Source organism: Micromys minutus (assembly GCF_963924665.1).
Source record: "Micromys minutus genome assembly, chromosome: 2".
Lineage (NCBI taxonomy): Eukaryota > Metazoa > Chordata > Mammalia > Rodentia > Muridae > Micromys > Micromys minutus.
The window spans coordinates 51,577,534-51,596,643 of NC_137971.1; the positions used below are offsets into that span (position 1 = coordinate 51,577,534).

General features: G+C 47.0%; 1 protein-coding gene across 16 annotated transcripts; it reads right to left on the reverse strand.

The window, feature by feature from the left end:
- Positions 1 to 5,183: 5,183 nt before the first annotated feature.
- On the reverse strand, positions 5,184 to 18,474 carry SF1 (splicing factor 1). Of its 16 annotated transcripts, none has more exons than XM_080913481.1 (13): positions 18,067 to 18,474; positions 16,327 to 16,455; positions 13,704 to 13,779; positions 10,726 to 10,878; positions 10,481 to 10,570; positions 9,994 to 10,177; positions 9,788 to 9,903; positions 9,585 to 9,692; positions 8,601 to 8,781; positions 8,067 to 8,319; positions 7,768 to 7,827; positions 7,468 to 7,647; positions 5,184 to 6,075 (listed from the first exon to the last, which is right to left on the reverse strand). In XM_080913481.1, exons 1-13 carry the CDS (start codon positions 18,095 to 18,097, stop codon positions 6,011 to 6,013), a joined length of 1,626 nt encoding a protein of 541 aa, XP_080769607.1. In that variant the 5' UTR covers positions 18,098 to 18,474; the 3' UTR covers positions 5,184 to 6,010. The 16 variants fall into 16 exon arrangements, with proteins under 16 accessions (XP_080769607.1, XP_080769603.1, XP_080769606.1 ...); XM_080913477.1 differs by having other exon boundaries at positions 7,768 to 7,822; positions 8,067 to 8,340; XM_080913480.1 differs by having other exon boundaries at positions 8,067 to 8,340.
- Between the last annotated feature and the right edge of the window lie 636 nt (positions 18,475 to 19,110).

Here is a 19,110-nt window from a genome sequence, read left to right on the forward strand (position 1 = left end):
GGGTTGTCACAAGTACAGGACACTTTCTCCCTTCCTCAGAGCAGCAGGGCTTGCCTGTGACATTTGCCTAGAGTACCACCACAGGGGCACAATGAAGTTGCTATCAAGATGGTCACAGCCACTTCTCACTTGGCTGGGACATAGTCCATGGCTGCATGAAGACAGGGAGGTTGTGAGCATGGGCAAGAGATCCATGAGCCGAGAATGAGTGTGTCCTCAACAGAGATACCGCTAGAACAGAAGAGGCTGGCAGCTGCTGAGACCAAGCCCCTGGGCTGCAGGGAGTGCTGTGGGGGAAGATAGATGCCTGAGGTAGAGAACCACTGCTTTCACCCCACCCCCACCAAACCCAGCGGCTCTGAGCTTCCCCCTGTTGCTGTCCTTCAAGGAGTTCTGAAGTGACCTTTTCCAGAGGGATGGTCGGGTTACAGGACAGCTTTGGCTGAGGCTGCAGCCTGAAGCAGGAGCTACTGGGAACTATAGTCCTGTGGTCTGCAGGGGTGAAAGACAACAATCCTCATGTTTGTTTGTGACATGGGATAAACAGGGTGTCACCAGCCTGGAATGTCACCTAGGAAGTTGATAGAGTAGGAGCATAAGTTTGAAGTCTTCTATTTTTAGCTTAATTTTGATTGCTTATGGTATTTCAAGACAGGGTTTCTGTTGTTGCCTTGGCTATCCTGAAACTTGTTCCCTAGACCAGGCTGGCTTCCAACTTACAGATCTACCTGCCTCTGCCTCAAGTGCTGGGTGGGATTAAAGGCATGCACTACCACATTTACAATCTCAAAATAATAGAGGGCTGGGATATAGCCCCATGTTAGAGCACCTGCCTAGGCCCTGCACTTGATTTCTACAACCACGAAACTAACCAACTCCTGCATAATAGTAGGTGACTGGAGGTTTTCTCTCCTCCGGTTCCCACCCAGGCTAAATAGTGGGATTTTATTAGCTGTGACTTCAAGGAACATCTTCTGTCCCTTTTCTCCATTTTCCTGGGAAGACCTGGACCTGGAGTGCCAGGGGCTGCTACTGGCCTCACACTGTTCACAGGCTGGGCCTCCATCCGAACAACTTGGGTGCCTCACAAGCAGCACCGGGGAATGGGTCTTCCATATGCCATTTTCTATACCACGTGCAGATCATGTACTGACCCAGCATTTTCTTGTGTGTCCATAGGCTGATTGCTTTACTGAATCTTGGACTCCTTTATTAAATGTATACTCTTGGATAAAATTCCTGCCTCATGAGCTGTTGCCTCCTAATTGGGGGTGGGGGTGGGAGTAGAGGGAAGACAGGTATTAGCTTCTGCTGCTTTCTTTGAGGGAATAGAACCTAGGCCCTCAGGCTCATTCAAAAGCTGGCTGTGCCTCCTGGGTAGCAGGCTGAGGGGAAGAACTGGGTGTTCTACTCTGAAGGCCAAGAAGTTGGACAACTACAAGATGCTATTGAACTGGGCTCTAGGATAGCCAAGCTGTTTCTGAGAACTTTCTGCCCTCCAGTCGGTGGGGGTCTGGAGTCCTCAAGCAGTTCAAACTGTGTGGCCTAACCTGCAAGCCACTCAGGTCTTTTCAGGCTAAGCTCTGACTCTGCCCCTACCATGGGCACAATGCCCTGTTCACTTCCTGGAGCCAGGTTATCAAACATAGCAGGCAGGAAGAAAACACAGATGCTTGCACAGATGGAGTGGGAATTCAACATGGACACTTTTTACTCCAGATTTGTCAGTGCCTAGGTCCTTGGGCTTATAAGGCATGTGCTCTACCACAGAGCTACATCCTCAGCTCTACTTCCATTTTTAGTTTTTAAAATTGTATTTAGTATTGTGTGTGTGGGGTACACATACAGAAGTCAAAGGATGATTCTGGCAAGTTGATTCCTTCCTTCTACCTTGGTTTCCAGGGACCAAACTCTGGTCCAGGCTCGTGCTTTTACCCGTCAATCATCTTGCCAGCCACATTTTAGTCTTTCATTCTCTTTTCAGATGTTTATTAGCATTATGTATAGTGGCTTTCATTACATCATCAAGTACATGTCTAATGATCACATTAATACCCCATACTGCTCTTAATGGATCTCACTTCTGATTCTGAAGTGAAGGCACGAGAACTGCTTGCTTATTGAATGAGAAGTCTTTATTGGAGCACAGGCATCTTAACAATGCCTGTGCTTCCCTCCCTCAGCAACCATTCAACTACCCATTTATCATCAGAGAGGAATGGAGCCTTTTGAGTCTCATCCCTTCCAAAACAGGATGTTGGCAAGACCCATGTAGGAAATCACAGTTGCTGGGATCTCAGGACTGCTATTTCTATAGCATGCTCTGAAGACTACATGATACCCCCATTCTATCCTCCAGCTCCTCTCTGTACTCTATTCTACCATGTACTCTAAGCCTTCAGATAATAATGAGCGCATTATTTATGACTGAGCACTCGTCACTTAGCCTCAGCAGTTAGAAGTACCTGCAGTTACCACTGTGCTCCCTCCCGCCCATGCAAAAGGAAGCCTCTGGGGTCCCAGAACTTGACATTAGCTTCTGTACTGAAGTCCCAAAAAATCCAATGCCCCCTTCTGTCATCCTCAGGCAACTGCATGTGGCATACATGTACACATACACAAAAGTAAACAGCTGAGCATGATGGCACACACCAGTCCTAGAACTCAAGGCCATGCATATCTGTGAATTGACATTAACACTAATCTATAGCCAAAATTATTTAGAAGGCAATTTGATGAGACCATTCAGACCATCTCACAAAATTACAGCAGTTCCTTCCCAAGTAGGACTTATATCCTCCTTAATCATGAATATTTATTTAGCTCACAGTACCATATGTGAATTTCCTGTGGAGGGCCTCAAACTTCAAATAATAGCTAATTACTCCCAAAAGACTTGTGCCGGTTGCAGGAGTCCACAGCTCCCACTGTTGCCATTCTCTCCCATCAGGTCTTCAAGTACTGAAGGGCAGGCTTCACGTCCAGCTTTTCATGTTTTAGGGCCTCCCCAACTTTTGCTGTGTATCCTGGAGATGAAGTGTCCTGCTGTATCACTTTCCACCCTGTTCCTGGGACAGGACTGGCTGAAACTGGAGTTAGGATAGTGATCAACAAACTTCATCTATCCTGCATGTGCCAATTTCACACAGGCTCTTGGAATCTGCCTGAGTGCTGGGATTAAGGTGTGTAGCACCACTGCCATCAGTGATTTTTTGAGCAGATTCCAATATGTAGTTCTGACTTACTTTAGCACAGCGAGCGGCAGGAACCCTCATGTCTCCTACCTTCCCAGCACTGTAATCCCGCCTAAATTTTTTATTAGTTCTTAAGGATTTGCTTTATTTCATATCCATAACCCACCCAATTTTTGTGGCAACTCTTTTGTAAAAGCTTGTTATTAATTTGTGCAGACCATACACACTTGGGTTTCATAACATAGCCTTGGTTAGCCTAAAACTCAACTTGGCCTCAAAGATCTTCCTGGATCTGCCTTTAAGTGCTGGGGTTAAAGGGTGCACTCCTGCACCCTGCCCAGCAACTAGGTTCTGACCATCAAACACAGGCCCTAATACTTGGCAGTGTTTGAACAGTCTTCTCTGTTTTTGAGATGGCCTTGGCTATCCTGGAACTTGATCTGTAGATCAGCCTGCCTCTGTTTCCCAAGTGTCACCACCACCCAGCTCTTAATTTCTTGGTTTCCAACACCTCATTCTAAGCTAGTTTGGCCTATACTGGTCCCTGGAAGGCCAAAGTGGTCAGAGCTCAGGTTTCTTCAGTCACCAACCATAGCTTGTTACCCACATCACCAGTATACACCCCCCATTTGTGGCAGCATGCTGGGGCTGCAGACTATTTGTATTCGCTCTAAACATCATCCTACCTGATGTTCTCCAGCACAGGTCCTCAGTCCTGCTTCTGCTCCTCCCTTTATCAACCTAGCTCCCCTGCCCTGTCTGTAAGTACTCTACGTGCATACACATCTACGTACCAGAAGAGGGCATCAGATCACATTATAGATGGTTCTGAGGCACAATGCTAGGGAACTGACCTCCTCTTTGACCCTTCCTATCTCTTATCTTTACTCAGGGATATGGGTAGTTTATTTCCCAGAACCCTGAAAATACATCCAACCCAGACTAAGTTGGAAATTTCTAACTAGAAACCTGGCCTCCCTACATAAACCAATGTCAAGTTTCTGCAAAGCACTTGTCTTAGTCTCAGAAATAAACATTGAGAGACCTCATGCTGTTTCTACTTGGCATGTCCCTTGCCAAAGTATAAGGGGGCATCTGGCTATTTCCCACCTCCTAAATACTATGCACAGGTGCTCGTTGTAGCTGGGCCTTCAAACTTGCTCTTGAAAATTCTAACTAACAAAGGCTGGCAGCAGGGTGAGAGGGGCCATAAGAGAACACAGCACAGGCAGGGGGGTAAGACCAGAGGATGGCTGAGCGATGGTTAAGTCATTTTATTGATTTTACTTCTAAAACCCACACAGCGCCACTTTGCCGCTTCCAGAGCTTCAAAGAGCTAATTAACCGCCCAATGAGCCCACCAGGGAAACCAAGATTGTGAGGGAAGCAATGAGGTAAAGCCAAGGTCAAAGAGAGTAGGTAGGCCCTGCCCCCCAAACTGTACGGCTAAGGACAAAAAGAGAAAAAATCTCTAGTTTAGAGCTTGGTTAGGAAACCTAAGGGTGGCAGTAATAACTGCAGGCAAGCTACTAGACAACCAGACCACCAGGGCTGCTCTGCCCAGCAACAGCTGCATGAGCTGCCCAACAACGTGGCTCTTACAAAGACAGAAGGGGTAATTTTCCTGGTGCCACCTGTGTACTACCTACTACCCTAAATAGAACTGCAGAAGACCCTTTGTAGGTGCCCACTTACACCAAGGGCATGTTTTGTCTCCACCATTCCCTTTGGTCTTCATTGCTGACAGGCTGAGAGCCACCAACAGAGAGAAGAAAAAAAAAAGCCACTTGGCAGTTTTAATTTTAGCAGCTCTTTGCCTGACAAGCAGGATTAGTTAGCCTGACCTTTAGTATTGATGCCTCCCCAGGTCCAGGTCCTTAAGTCACTAGAAAAAGTGAGGAGCTGGAGCCATCCACACATAAGAGGTAGGAAGCTTGGTGGTGTTGTCAGGAAAAGGAGGTTTTAAAAGTAAAGAAACAGACCCGGAAAAACCACACTGCTCTTTTTTATTCATTGGAACATTCCCCACTTAGTGCAGTGTTGAATCAAACACAGAAAAAAAGGCCCAGAGAAATTTCTGTAGATAAACCAGTGAAAAGAACGCGCATTACACATTATTGTCAACATAATCACTCCATGAAGAGGGAAGGGGCAAAGAAGCAGAACGAAGAACACGGGGCACAAGCCCCAGACACTGCAAAACATCTGGACGACTGGGGTCAAAATAAAACATAAAGGAAAGCTTTCCAGGAAGGAGAGAAGCAAATAGGTTCTGAGGCAGCTTAAGTCATCAGAGCATGGAAAAGACTCCAGGCTGGGCTATGATGGTTTGGGCTGTGCCATGTACTCCTGGCAGGAGAGCAGGAAGATGTGAATCCCACTGCTAGATTAACCGCATTAACTCCTTATCTAGCAATGTCAGAATTATCCACTCTTAAAAATGTCAAATATAAACCACCCACCTTTGAGTGTGGTTGAGGCCCTTCAACAATTAGAACCACAGGACCTCCACCACCAAGCCTAATATTAGTAGCCAAAGCCTGTGCCTAAACCATTTGCCTCTCTCCCCTTGGGAGAAGAATGGAGACAAGGGGAAGGATCCTATCTGCAGCAGAAGACCGGGGAGAGCATCTCCTTGGACGGAGTCTGAAGAAAGGAAAAGATAAGAAAATAACAAAGGAAAAAGATAAAAATTAATAAAAATTTCACGATATGGAGCCAGCGTGTTCCGATTCCGTCCACAAAAATAACTCAGGCTGCTTTGCCGAACCATCCTGTCCACCAGGGGCGCTGCTGAGGCTGTCTGCCTGGAAGGGTCACCAATGGGCGCGGAAAGTCCTCACTCTCATGGCTCGGGCCATCGCTGCCGCGGGGAGGGATCCTGGCGGCCCGTTTGGGGAGAGGCAAAGGGAGTTGGGTGAGGAGAGAAGACAAAGAAGACACTCGATGCTACAGGGCGCCAGGAGAGCCCAAGCTGGCGCCCCTACTACCACCTGCCCATTTCCCAAGCGAGTCCAGTCACTTGGCCCAGCCCAGTGCGTGCACACACACACATGCGTGCACACACAATCACATGCGTGCATCCCAATGTCTGGCTCCATATGGTGAGGTTCGGCGTGTGTTTAAACGAGACCAACTCTCTATGTATATAATATATATTTTCTTAAAAAAACAAGTCTAGTTCTGTGGTGGAGGCGGTGGGGGAGCTGGAGGCATCCCGAAGGGCGGCATGCCCGCCACCCCCATGCCCATCATGGTGACAAAGTTAGAAGGGTCCATGGGAGGCGGAGGAGGAGGGGGTGGGGCATACATCATGCCGGCGGAACCAGGTGGCGGAGGCGGCGGAGGGGGAGGGGCCCCGGGCGGCAGAGGCGGCTGGACCCCGGGGGGCAGGGGCACCATAGTGGGGTTGCCTTGCATCTGAGGGGTTCCTGGAGAAGCTGCGGCAGCCGCCTGCTGCTGTTGCCATGGCGGGATGGACCCTGTGCCAGCGCTCGTGGTGGTAGTCGTCGTATCTGGGGTAGTAAAGAAGCCCAAGGTCACACGCGCGGGGGTACACCGCGGCTCTCTGCGGCTGCTGCCTTGGGACAGGGGGGGACGAGGGACGCCTGCTCCTTGCTTGGCATGCTGTACGGTGGTGGGGGCGGGCGGGCGGGGCTGTCCTGGTGATGGGAGTGGAGGGGTGGGCAAAACTACCCTGGGGTCAGCCTCATGGTCTCTGGGCTTAACAAAGTAAGCCCTTTGTCACCAATGCCCCTGGAGGGGCTAAGGGGAAAGTTCCAAACGCAAGAACCGGCTCTGACATCCCTCCGCCCAGCCGCCGCCACCACCGAACGGCACATTCGACCTCAAGCCCACAGCTGCTCTCTCCCCACAGGCCCCCTTCCCTTTATCTCTGCAGTCTCTCAGGCCCAATCATAACCCCCTCCAGAACATGCATGCACCATCCCACTCTTGACTCCGCTCACAAGGCACGGCCAAACCAGCAGCTCATTCAGCAGCTTAGCCTGGACTTCTGGTGCTCTATCTACAATAAGCTCCCCTCCAGACCTCAAAGTCTGTCCCAAACACAACCACACCAAACAGCAGCTTTTCTCCCCAAGACATTCCTTTGGGCCAGGCAGCCTGGCTTTCAACCCCACTGCCCTTATTCAGAGACCGGTCTCCTCACTGAAGGTGTGTCTCCAGCCCATGTGAAATTATGAGGTTCTTGTTCCTCTCAGTCCCAGCCCACATCCCACCCACCCCCACAAGCCCAAAATATTCCACTCACTTTGCTGCCATGGCAAGGGGGTGCTGGAAGCCATACTGCTGCTGGGCGGAGGGGGTGGTGGAGGCTGCTGCTGCTGCTGCTGCCATGGAGGAAGAGGACCAGAGGGAGGAGGCGGGGGCTGCCCACTGGGGGGTGGCGGAGGCGGCGGCATCATGCCCATAGGCGGCGGCGGCATCATACCTACAGGCAATAAAAAGACCAAGGTCCTGGGCTTTAGAGACCAGGGCCCTGGGCTAGAGAAGCCCCATTTGCTCCCAGCCCTAGACAGAGATCCTAAGGATCCCAAGTGAATAGCATTACCTTTTCCTTGATGCAGGCGATAGACCCCAGAGCCCACAGGCGTACTTCCCAGGTACTGATCTTGATGGAAGGAAAGAGCAGGGACTTAGCAGGACATTTGAACTGGCCAGGCAAAACACCCCCCAATAGCTTTCTCGGCTTTGTGAGTCAGTAACCTCCCCATGAATCTCCCCACAGAATTCTTCAGCAAGATTCAGAGTACTGGCCAGCCAATCAGCACTGTTGCAGCTCACAACTACTTTGTGTGAGCCTATTTTCCCCTCCCAAACCCCAAGGTTTCTGGTCTGACACTTACTTACCCATTGGAGGAGGGCCATGGTGCCCAGGTGGGTGGGGGCCCTGGTTCATCGGTGGTGGAGGTGGCTGCATCCAAGGTGGTGGTGGTCCATTTGGGTTGTGCTGCATGGGATGTCCACCATGCCCACCTGTCAAGCTGGGTAATGGGTGTGGGAAGCTGTGGGGGCCACCTCCAGGCCCACCAGGACCACCTCCATGCATGCCATGGTAGGGCCGATTCTCTGAAGGACCAGAATTCATCCAGGGTGGGCGACTCTGAGTTGTAGACATGAGAGACTACATGAGAGCATTTCCTGCCAATGTCCATGCCTGCTCCCCCTGGTGGCAACATTGTTCTTCTGACTATGTCAGAGGACCAAGAACACATGGTCAGGGTCCTCCCAAAATGAGAGACCTCAAAGGGGCCAGACATCCCAGAAAAACAATGTTGCCAGCTACATCCACCTCTAAGCTTTACCCCAAACCCTTGGCCATAGCTCCATATCTCTGCAGAAGAGAACAGGGGGGCTAGACCACAGAACTGCCTCAGGGCTCACCGGTGGTGGTGGGTTGCTGGCAGGAGCAGCAGGCCTTGGTGCACTGGCCAGGGGTGTGGTGGCAGGCCCAGAGGTGGAACCCACAGATGCAGGGACAGGAGCTTCCCCTAGCTCAGCCATAAGGGACAAATATTCTTTATCCATCCGTGCTTTATCCTGAGCTGACTGAGGGTCGCCAGGCCTAAAGTAGGGTTGGAAACACAAAGAGAAAAACACTTGAGAGCTCTAATTCAGTAAAGTGTGACCCCCTTTTCTTATCTTTTACTGGAAATTGTTATGCAATGTCCATCCTGTATCTATTTTCACCATTGTCCGTCACAGCAGAGGCCCTAGATTAGAGATTCCAGCGACCAACCATTGTGCTTGTCTCTTTATGTTTTATTAAATCCTATCTCAATGGTGCTCAAGAAATGGCTTAGCAGCTAAAAGAACTTATCTTTCTACAAATATGGGCTCAACTTCCGGTGACCACATGGCTGCTCACAACCATCTACAACTCAGGTCTAGGGGATCTAAAGCCCTCTTCTAACCTCCATAGGAACCAGGCATACACACAGTACATATAGACATGCAGGCAAAACAAGTCAATGAATAAAATTGTAATATCTTCCCTGTTTGAGAGAAGAAAATTTACGCTATCCATCTTCCCCTAAAAAGGGCCTTATGGAAGAAAACAAACAAAAAATGCAATAAAACCCCTAGCCTTAAAACTTAAGCAATTAAGGTAAACTAATATTGTACCCAATGGAAACATAGCCAAGAGTGTTAAGTTTCAGGACAAGACAACAAAAGACAACACTAGGAGGCATAACACATTTGTAGTCTTTAAGTTTTAACTCACACCACTCAGATACATCCACAAAAGATGCTGCTCTGGTACACGAGACAAACCATGTACCAGAGCCATATACAAAGTCAGTATAGGAAGAAAGATCCTGAACACCTGTTGGCTGCTAGAGAGCCACTTCAACAGCCAGACCTCACCTCTGAAATTTGCAATCGGAGGCAATGTGACCAGCCCCTCCACACTTGGTACACACGGTAGTATTGGTAATACTTCGAGTCTCTGAGCTCTGCCAGGGTCTTAAGATCCTAATGAGGTGGAAAAATCAAAACACTTGTAAAGATCATGTTCCCACTTCAAAAGATTCTTCGAGTTTCTATGCAGTCTTAACATTATCACCAACCTGTTATCATCTTCCCGTAGAGTGCCATTCAAGCGAGCCAACTCTCGAAGCTGCATTTTCCGTAGGTCATTCTGGTCCTCTGGCGTCTCAATTCCCTGCTTCAGGATGTTTCTGATCTATTAAGATACAGCAGCAGTTAATTGTCAAAGTACTTGGGGCCATCACCTAGGTTTCCAGTAAGAGGCCTCCTCCTGGGCTTACCACACCTGTTCTACTGCCTTTTTGACATTCTCCATTGTATTGGCAGTGACTAAAGCATGAAGAGGCTCATCTTCCCCTGGCAACATCTGACCATCTTTACGCCCAACTTTCCCCTCTTTCACTGATCCTTTCCCCCGTATCATGATCTTGGCGTTGCATTCCTTCTCAATGTTCTTCAGGGTGTTCCCTCTGTCAAAGGCAGAAAAGATTGTTTACACCACCTATGCAAACTTCTATTTCAATAAAATGGCTGGGCTGAGTAAGCATTAGTGGGAGAGCATGGGACTCCCCAACCAAGGTTCTACACTAAGGTCAGCCATAGCATCTCAGGATTTTTTACTTCTCTAGAGAAAGTGTGTGTGTGTGTGTGTGACACAAATCAAGTTTAAGGCATAATTTAGGCAAAACAAATGCCACACCAAATTCAACATCAAAACCCAAACAGAATCAAAACCGAAAACCCTGAAGTTTTGGGTGCCAGACACTACTCACCTGGGCCCAATTAGGAGTCCCACAAAATTGATTTCTGGATATTCATCTTGGGGAATCATTACTTTATCACTCACACGTGTTGCTGGAGGCCTAAGGAAGAAAAGACCGTCACACATAACCCAAGCTCTTTTTCAACTAACCGAGAGGGTATTTTTGAGAATCAAGGATAATTTTGGGTCAAAAGATGAGTAGCACATCATAATTGTCCCAGCAGGTCACATGATCTCAATGTGTCCTTTGCTTACTTGTAATCTGCAGGTGGTTTAAAGTCTGGATTGAGAGCAACCATCTCCGTAATGAGGGTGTGCCGCTCCTCTTCAAGTTTTTTTCGGGTACGGAACTCTCGAGTGTTAAGCCTCTTCCCCTCGCTGTTGTAGATTGGCTCAGGGGAAGGGGACCTGTGGGAGACAGATCCCCATTACTGCTCTGACTCCTACTCCCTTGCTCCCATATGGACTATAACAAGTCTCCCCAGCCCATCTGCCACTCAGATTCTAACAACACTCTTCGGAGGAACCGACCATAACATGTGCTATTCAAGATCGTGTGGAATGAGGAGATGGAATCTGACTTAATGTTAACAAACTGGGGTGTATGTGAGAAAGTAAAAAAATGCTTTTTTACTTTTAAGTGACCAGGAAAGGGTCTATTAAATAGAAACCTCTGCACCACAAATGGCAAGAACAGGATCATCCTCTGGAGGCTTCTTGCCAAATGGTTCTTTGATTTGAAAAAAATATGTAATAACCAAACTTGATGAACCACAGAAACCCAAGTTTAGGTGAACTGTGCCTATCAGGAAGAGAGCATCTGTACCCCCCTGCCACACAGTGAACACAAGCTCGTTCACCCAAAGCAGCTGAGACTCAAGCTACTTGGCCCCCACAATGGAGAGAAATGGTGCAAGGCTTCGTCTCTGCTTTTCCTTCAATGGCCTGGCTGGCTGTTCGAGGTGGGGAGTCTGAGTAGAGAAAACCGTTAAAAGTGCTAACGCAGCCTCTGCCTAGAGGCTGGATTTGGTCAAACACTTGTCTAGGGTCTGAACCTGCCAACAGCAAGGGGGAACTACAATTCTCCACCAGAGTTTACAAGTCCAGAAAGCAGAAATGTCTCTCTCATTTTTAAGGAGTAAAATGCTGGTGTTACAAGCAAAAATTAAAAAAAAATATGTATATATATAGTAGTGACAAAATGGTCCGTTTACCACAGCTAGACTTTTGCGGTAACAAAAAAAAAGAGAAGTTACGCTCCTAGAACTGAGTTAAGATTACAAAAAGGACATAGCTTGATACTCTGTATGAAAACTTAGTAGCAGCTGCAAGAAGGGAAGAGACCATGTGGATCAGGTTATTTTAAAAAACATCCTGAAAAGAGTCCCGACTCCTACACCCTTGGTTTAGTTGAGAGAACTGTGTCTAGTTGGAGAGCAAGAACTGAACGGCTGCTCCCACTGTCTTCAGCCTAAAGGGAACCATGTCATACCAGGTTACACACACCACACGATGGAATAAAAGGTCAGGTTTGTTCGTGGCTAATGACGGCTAAATGACACCTCCGTTTCTAGTATCTGTATGAACTGTTAGCACAATCCAGTCATAGTGAACACAAACAAATGTCCCCAACTCATTAGACTGTCATCTTACACATTTAAACCTACAACAAATTTTTCAAACACTTTTAACTGTGCAAGTTAAGCAACATCAAAATAGCATAAAGTGGCTTAATTTTGAAATACACCTTCTTAAGAAATCATCTTATTAATAAGTTAAGAAACTCATGTATTTCCCTCCAACCTGGGCTTAAAAAGCAAAAGCAGTCAAGGCATTAGGGCCTCTTTCAAAATTGAGCATATACAGGGAGGAAACTCTGCTCTGGTTTTACTCATTTCTAGTATATCCACCCCCATTGCTATCTAGAATCGAGTGTTTCTGGCTAATTACCAAATTGTACAAGAACCAAACTGGCCTTTTAAAGGCTTCATAACCGTTTAACCTCTTCCCAAACTGTGGAAGTGAAAAGCAAAAGCTAGCAATCTAGAGGTTAGACTGGCCGGACTTCTTCACCTAGAAGAGGCATCAGAGACATCAACTGCACTCTAATCCCAGTTTTCCAGGAAGCAAACAAGGTTTGTTAAAAACTCAACCTTTGGAGGAATTGCCTGGTAACCTGTAGACATACCATTAAAGGGGAAAAGGCCAAAAAGGCACTAAACAGTTGTGGTCTATAACCTATAATGTCAATCTTAAAAAATTAAAAAATAAAAATCTTCAAATCAAAAAATACAAAATTTCCAACCAAAATCTATACACAAAAATATAACAAGGTTGATAAGCAAAAGAAAGTCAATAATGGAGAAATCATTAAGTTTATTTGTTTCATGGTAAGGGGCAGCCGAACTGCATGTGACCAGGATAACAAAAGCCAGAAACACCTTCAAAGCAATCTTTCAACTATGCTACATGCACTAAGAAAGATTTCAGTGGAAGCTTATTGTCTATTAAATGACCAGACTTTATCTGTTCAAAGACCTATCAGCCAATAAAATTCCACTTAAAACATTCCTCTCTCACATAAATTTTAACTTTTCAGGTGAGAGAAACTGTTACTGAAATGGCATGACCACAGCTGTTTGAGGCCCACACTCCCTTTTAAAAAGGAAAAAGTAATAATTTAGGGGGTTGGTTGCTTGCCTTCCCTTCCCAAAACTCGCAGGCAATGGCCAAGGCTGAAAATTAACTGGCAATGAAGGAAGTTGGTTAGAAATCTCCTGATTTTAAAACAATCTCAAAACCATAAGGAGGTAAAGACTTCAACAAGCTTGGCCTGCTTAAATTCAGTGATGGTTAAAAATAATCTCAAATCCCTGCATAACATACCCAATGAGAAAAACTACCCCCTGTGATTTCAGCCAAAGCAGCCAGTGAAAAGGCAGGTTAATGGCCACCTCTCACTGTCCCTAGGGGGTGGGCAAATTACCAGGTTAAAATCTACATGCTTACCAATTAGAGACCAGTTATCCATTTTCTTTAACTTATTCCCCCATTAAGTTTCATTCCAACTTTTCTAACTGTTGACTGAGCATACTTTCTAATTACATCCTGGTCAGAATACCAGTCGTCTTAACTAGGATTTTATTGAACTGACACAATATGTTGCCACCAGTAAAACATATTGAGAAAAAGGTAAAAGCGTTACTGTCAGCTGGTTAAAACTGTTTCCCAACCTGTCCTCAGGGTTAGGGGGGATGCCCAGGTCTCCTGTGCGCAGTTTACGAGTCAGGTCTTCTATCTGTAGTTGCACTGGAAGAAACCAGGTTAGGAAAGAAAAAAAAGGATGGAAAAAAGACAATGTTACCAAAAAACATCTCAAATCTCAATAACAAGCATGAAGAACTCGGAGACTTTGAAAGGGACGACTGATCAGTGACACACTGAGGCAAAAACCCCCAACCACCTATCGCAGGAGTCCATTTACATCTACCGTTAATTTCCACTTCAAAATGGTTATCACTTAAGGAAGCAAACACTTTGTTGGAAGAGGGGTTAGCAGTTAGGACTGTTCACTACCGCTTACAATTGCAATTATCAGGAGGTATTCACCTCTCCCTTCCCAACCAACACCTGCTTACAATTGGTACCCCAAACCAACAGCACTTAAGGTATCACCAGTACCTGCTTCCCAAACTCAGGGCAAAACTTAAGTTTCTACTTCTTTAATAGGTATTAAACACAGCCCAAAATTATTCAATTAACATGGGACAACAAAAATAGCAGTTGAGCAAAGACCATTTTCATTAAGACCAGGTTTAAAACTCTTCAAGCAAGATATTTAATAACCAATTCAACATCTTTCAGATTTATGTGCATACTTTCTGTACAACCAAGTTTCCCCAATACCTGCATCTTTTACTCAAATATTGAACAAACCACATACCTTTCTTCATAACACATTGGGCTTAAAACATGCTGTAAGCTTTATTTTTCTCCCCTTTTTTCATATAGGGTCTCAAAACATAGCCCTGGCTGTCCTGGAACACACTGTGCAGACCAGGCTGGCCTAGAAAACACCTGCTTCTGCCTCAAAGACTGGGTTAAAGGTGTGCACTACCTTACCCACCCATGAGTTTATTCTCAGACCAGCTACTGATGCCCTAGGAAGGTGTGTAGATGCTAAGTGAGGGTCAAGTAGAATCTATGTGGCTCCCAGGTTTGAAACAGAGATGAGAATTTCACTAAAAGCTGCTACCAATTGAGGCAAAATACAACAAAGCAGTAGAATAGCAAACCTAGAATAGCTTCTTCAATATAGCGTGTTACTGCTTCTCCTGTACCTTTATCATGCCCCAGGTCTCTAAGAAGGCAGTAAAGGCAGTTTACCTACAATTAGGTTTAATGCATACCTTAAATACAGAAAATTCTAATTATCTGTATTAAAGCATGCTTCGCAGGACTGTGTACAGTATCTCCATGCTGAAACCCTGATTAAAAAAAAATTGTAAAGAGGATACTAAGGACCTATGGACAAAGTGTACCATGGAGACACTATTGCTCTCTAAGCTCCTATACTCCAAAAAGTTCTAGGCTTGCAGTCAGACGTTAAACTCAGAAACTTAATGTAAAAGTATCACAGGGCACCTCTAATTGTGGGTTCTAATTGGAATAAACATCCAGCACTGAAAAATAAACCAGAAAAGACTGTAATCTTCCTTTAAGTAAAAAGGCTAGCCTCTAACTGAGTCTATCTACTTCAATAAAAGATGTAAACAGTCTCTAAGGGCTTAATGCGCTACATAAGCCTCCAGAGGAAGTGGGAGGGAGTTGTAAAGTATTAACTGTTTCTCAGACTGTGTTCTTGAGCAGTGAGAGCACTAAGGACATTTTACAAGATTACAAGGTCCAATACTGGTCTAATGATACCTAGGGCTTGGGTAAGAGTAAACAGCAGGAAAAAGTAGTATTAGTAGTATTATGAGTAGCAGACAATTCCAACGATTCAAAACTTTCAGCAATCTAAAAACCAGGAAATGAAGACCCTCCAGATTGAGACCACATTAGCCTTGAAGCTGTTTGAGAAGGCCATAGCTTCATGGAACCCAGAGGTTTCTCTCCCAAAGAGGATGTTTACTTGGTTAGTTAAAAATGTTTATCAAGTGCACTTTTTGAGACAGCAGGACAGATATAAAACTTCCATTAATGACCTTGGATTTTAAGTAATGTTGAGGTTTAACTTCAATTCTACTGTGGACAATAACCTAATTTCTAAAATTCTGCCACCACCACTTCATTTCAAATCAAACAGCAAACCCTTCCCAGCAGAGTCCTTTAGTGGTAAATTACAAGAGCCTTTAAGAGAGCTCTCTAAAGACCAAACAAGAAAGGATACTGAAGGGAAGGATTAAATTCAACAAAATGGATAAACTGTAAATACTTTCTAAGCCACTTTTTCCTTAAACTATTTTGTACCTTTAAAAAACAAAACCACAATTTTAGGGAATTATGACATTATGGTGAGAGGCCATGCTACAAAAAAGCAACTGGTTTACAATACCTGCAGTGTTCTCCACTGGGGCCTGTCCAGAGAGGCAGATAGCATTCACCTCATCAATGACCAAGAAGAGCAGCTCAAAGTGGGCTGCTGAGCTAAGGCCTATTTGCTGCTAAGAGCAGGCCCAAACAAGAAGCTACAAATGCAGGACTGGCCAAGCAAATCACCGTTTACACAGCTATGAAAGCATAACTCATCACACTTTGTTCCCAAGACTAAAATCTCAAACTTTCAACAGGTTTGTCACTCAGAATAAGCAGTAACAATCTGAAGATGCACCTGGATGCAGAACACATATTTACCTATATAAGCTCTTTCTTGTTCCCGAGTCAGCCCAGGGGGGATAACTGTAGGCATTCCTGGAATCACTGTCTTCTGTTCCATTGTGTCTTGGTTCCATCGGCTCCTCTTCCTCTTCTTACTTGGGAAGTCTAAAGACAGACAGAGTCCATCAGGTGGAAATATGAACCAGAAGAGTGATTACCAATGAGCAGTTTATGATAATTATGACTAAACAGAAATCACCTAAAATTTAGAAAGGAAAGAAATCTTAAGAGGTCAGAGAAAACAAGCAGCCATTATAAAATTATCTGGTCCTCCTGTCAGGAAAGTTAAGGAACAGTTCACAGTTTTGTTTCCTTCGAAAGAACTATAACAAGGAACAAGTTTCTTTTGGTGTTGGCAACATCAAAGTCTTTACATATTGTGGAGTAAGAGGTTCTATCTACCACTGAAGCACATCTCCCATTATTTGGGTCTTTTTTTTTTGGGGGGGGGGGGAGACAAAAGTCCCCTTTTCAGAACCCTGGCTGATTTAAACTATGTAGACCAGCTGGCTGCAAACTCAAGAGTGATCCACCTGCCTCTACCTCCAAGATTAAAAGCATGAGTCACCATACCCTTGCTTCTAAGTCTTAATGCACAGAAACCCAGAATGGACGTGTTAAGTAGATATATATTATCAATTCTGAATGCCTTAAGACAGAAAAGACAAGAAAGATAGAAAATAGGACCTACAAAGCATTGGAAGTCAAGTTCCAAGAAGCCAACAAATCCCTTGCTACACATTACTGAGTGAAACATCCCATTCTTCAATATGACTATTCCCACACGTGGCAAGATCAGCATTCAGTTTTCCTGACCAGTGGACACTTGTCATCAGAATTCTGATATATATTAGATTCTTTCCTACATTTACCACACAAGGTTTTCTACTTCTCAGATTACAGGCCCAGAGAAAAAGCCTTTTAAAACAGCACAGGGAAAGCTGGTCACTCTGAGAACCTTCTAGAAAACAAAAGGAGATAAACAGCCTTAATAAATGATCGAACTCAAACATCACCAGTAGCCTTCCGCACTTTCCTCATTGTGAAAGGATGATGGGACTAATCTTGTCATGGGACTAATCTCCCTTTTCAGGTTCCTAAAATCCATCAAGGGAGCCACTCACACCACACCGTTACGTGGACCTGACTCTTCGGTCCTCCATACCATGAGCTCAGGGGGCAACAGGTGGCCTCTTCAAAAACTATCGCAATTGCGCCACAAAAGCCTGAACGCTTCACTGCGTCTGCGCAAAGAACGCTTCCTCCCGCCCTTCTACCCCCCTCATGATGCGCGTGCGCACTTGAAGCCTCCCAAACCAGGCCGCGCGTTCCCTATGGCGCGTTCATCCAGGCCTGCCGTGCACGCGCGCGCGTCCTTGCCGCGTACAACCGCGGTGTGCCCCTCCGTCGGCCGGTCCGGTTCGCCCGACGGCTCTCGCGCTCTATCGGCCCGACTCACCTCCGCCGCCACCGGACTGGCCCGGCTGCTGGTCCTGGCGCGGAGGCGACCCTCGCTGAATGAGCGGCGGCGCGGGGGCGGCTGCTGTGGCGAGTACGAGGCTGGGGGCGGCGGCGACAGCACCGCCACTAAGGACAAGGCCCTGGTTAGGAGCCCCAGCGATCCCACCAGCGGCGGCGGCTCGAACGCTAATAGGCTCGGCTCGAAGCAGCCTTTGGGCCCAGGAAGTGGGGAAAGGCCTGGCAGGCCCAGCTTACCCAGCGGCGTGGCGTTCGCTCCGGTCGCCATGGCGCCCCAGGGGACCGGCCCCAGCGGCTCCTCGTCCTCCGGGGCGGCTTCTCCTTCACGAACCTTCTGAGGGTTGAGGGGGAGGGGACCCGACTACGCTACCGAAGAGCGCGGGGAGCCCGTCCTCTCACGCGGCGGGCGGCGACGGCGCCAGACGCACAAAGAGGGAGGAGAGAGGACGCCGCGGGGGCGGGCTGGGGGGCGGCGGGGCCGCGGCCTGGATTGGGCCGGCCCGAGGTGAGGTCGGAGTCAGCGGCCTCCGATTGGTGGAGCACTAGTTCTTTTCAATATGCGTCGGGATTGGCCGAACCGTTAGGCCAGGCGACGAAATGGCGGCGGGGCCGGGTGAACTGGGAGGTGTCGCAGCGCGCACTTCTTGTTACTGCGCGGACTGAGCTCTGAGGCCAGAGTGGCAGGGATAGGATGGGGCAAAGTCTATGACGTAGAGCGAACGGCTAGCTCATTGGCTAACGGTGACGGAGGTAAGCTCCTCGGCGTCGTAGTGCCACAGGATTGGCTGAAATGACTCCCCCTCCCCCAGGGACCAGGTCGCTGGGGAAGGCGGGGAGCAGGAGGTGCGCATGCGTAGAAAGGGCAAGCGTCCACCAGCGGGGCTGGGACGGAAGCCGTAAGTGATTGATGTTCGTCATTGTGTTAGAGGTAAGTAGGAACCAAGGGGAAGGGGCGGGCTCGAGCTGACGAACGGGATACGTTTACGCCGCAGGTAGAGAAGGACTTCCTGTTTTCTTTGAAAAGTAGTGTTTACGGAATGACTCTAAAATGGGGTAGTGGGGGGGGGGGGCTTGTTAAAGATTTTATTTTAAGCCGGTCTTGGTCGCTCACGCCTTTAGTTTCAATACTGAGGAGGCAAAGGCCTGTCACCCGAGAACTTGAGGCTGAGACAGGAGAGCTGACATGAATTTGAGGCTAATCTGGAGTACAGTATAATCTGTCTCAAGAAAGTAAAAAACAAACGAAAATCAGGTTCAAAGGCACATGCCTGTAATCCTAAC

Coding starts and splice junctions, on each gene's coding strand:
- SF1 (XM_080913476.1), bottom strand. CDS start 18,097: ATGGCGACCGGAGCGAACGCCACGCCGCTGG. Junction 10,178..10,480: donor GGACTCCTAATTGGGCCCAG/GTGAGTAGTGTC, acceptor TGCCTTTGACAG/AGGGAACACCCTGAAGAACA. Junction 9,904..9,993: donor TCAAAAAGGCAGTAGAACAG/GTGTGGTAAGCC, acceptor GTATCTTAATAG/ATCAGAAACATCCTGAAGCA.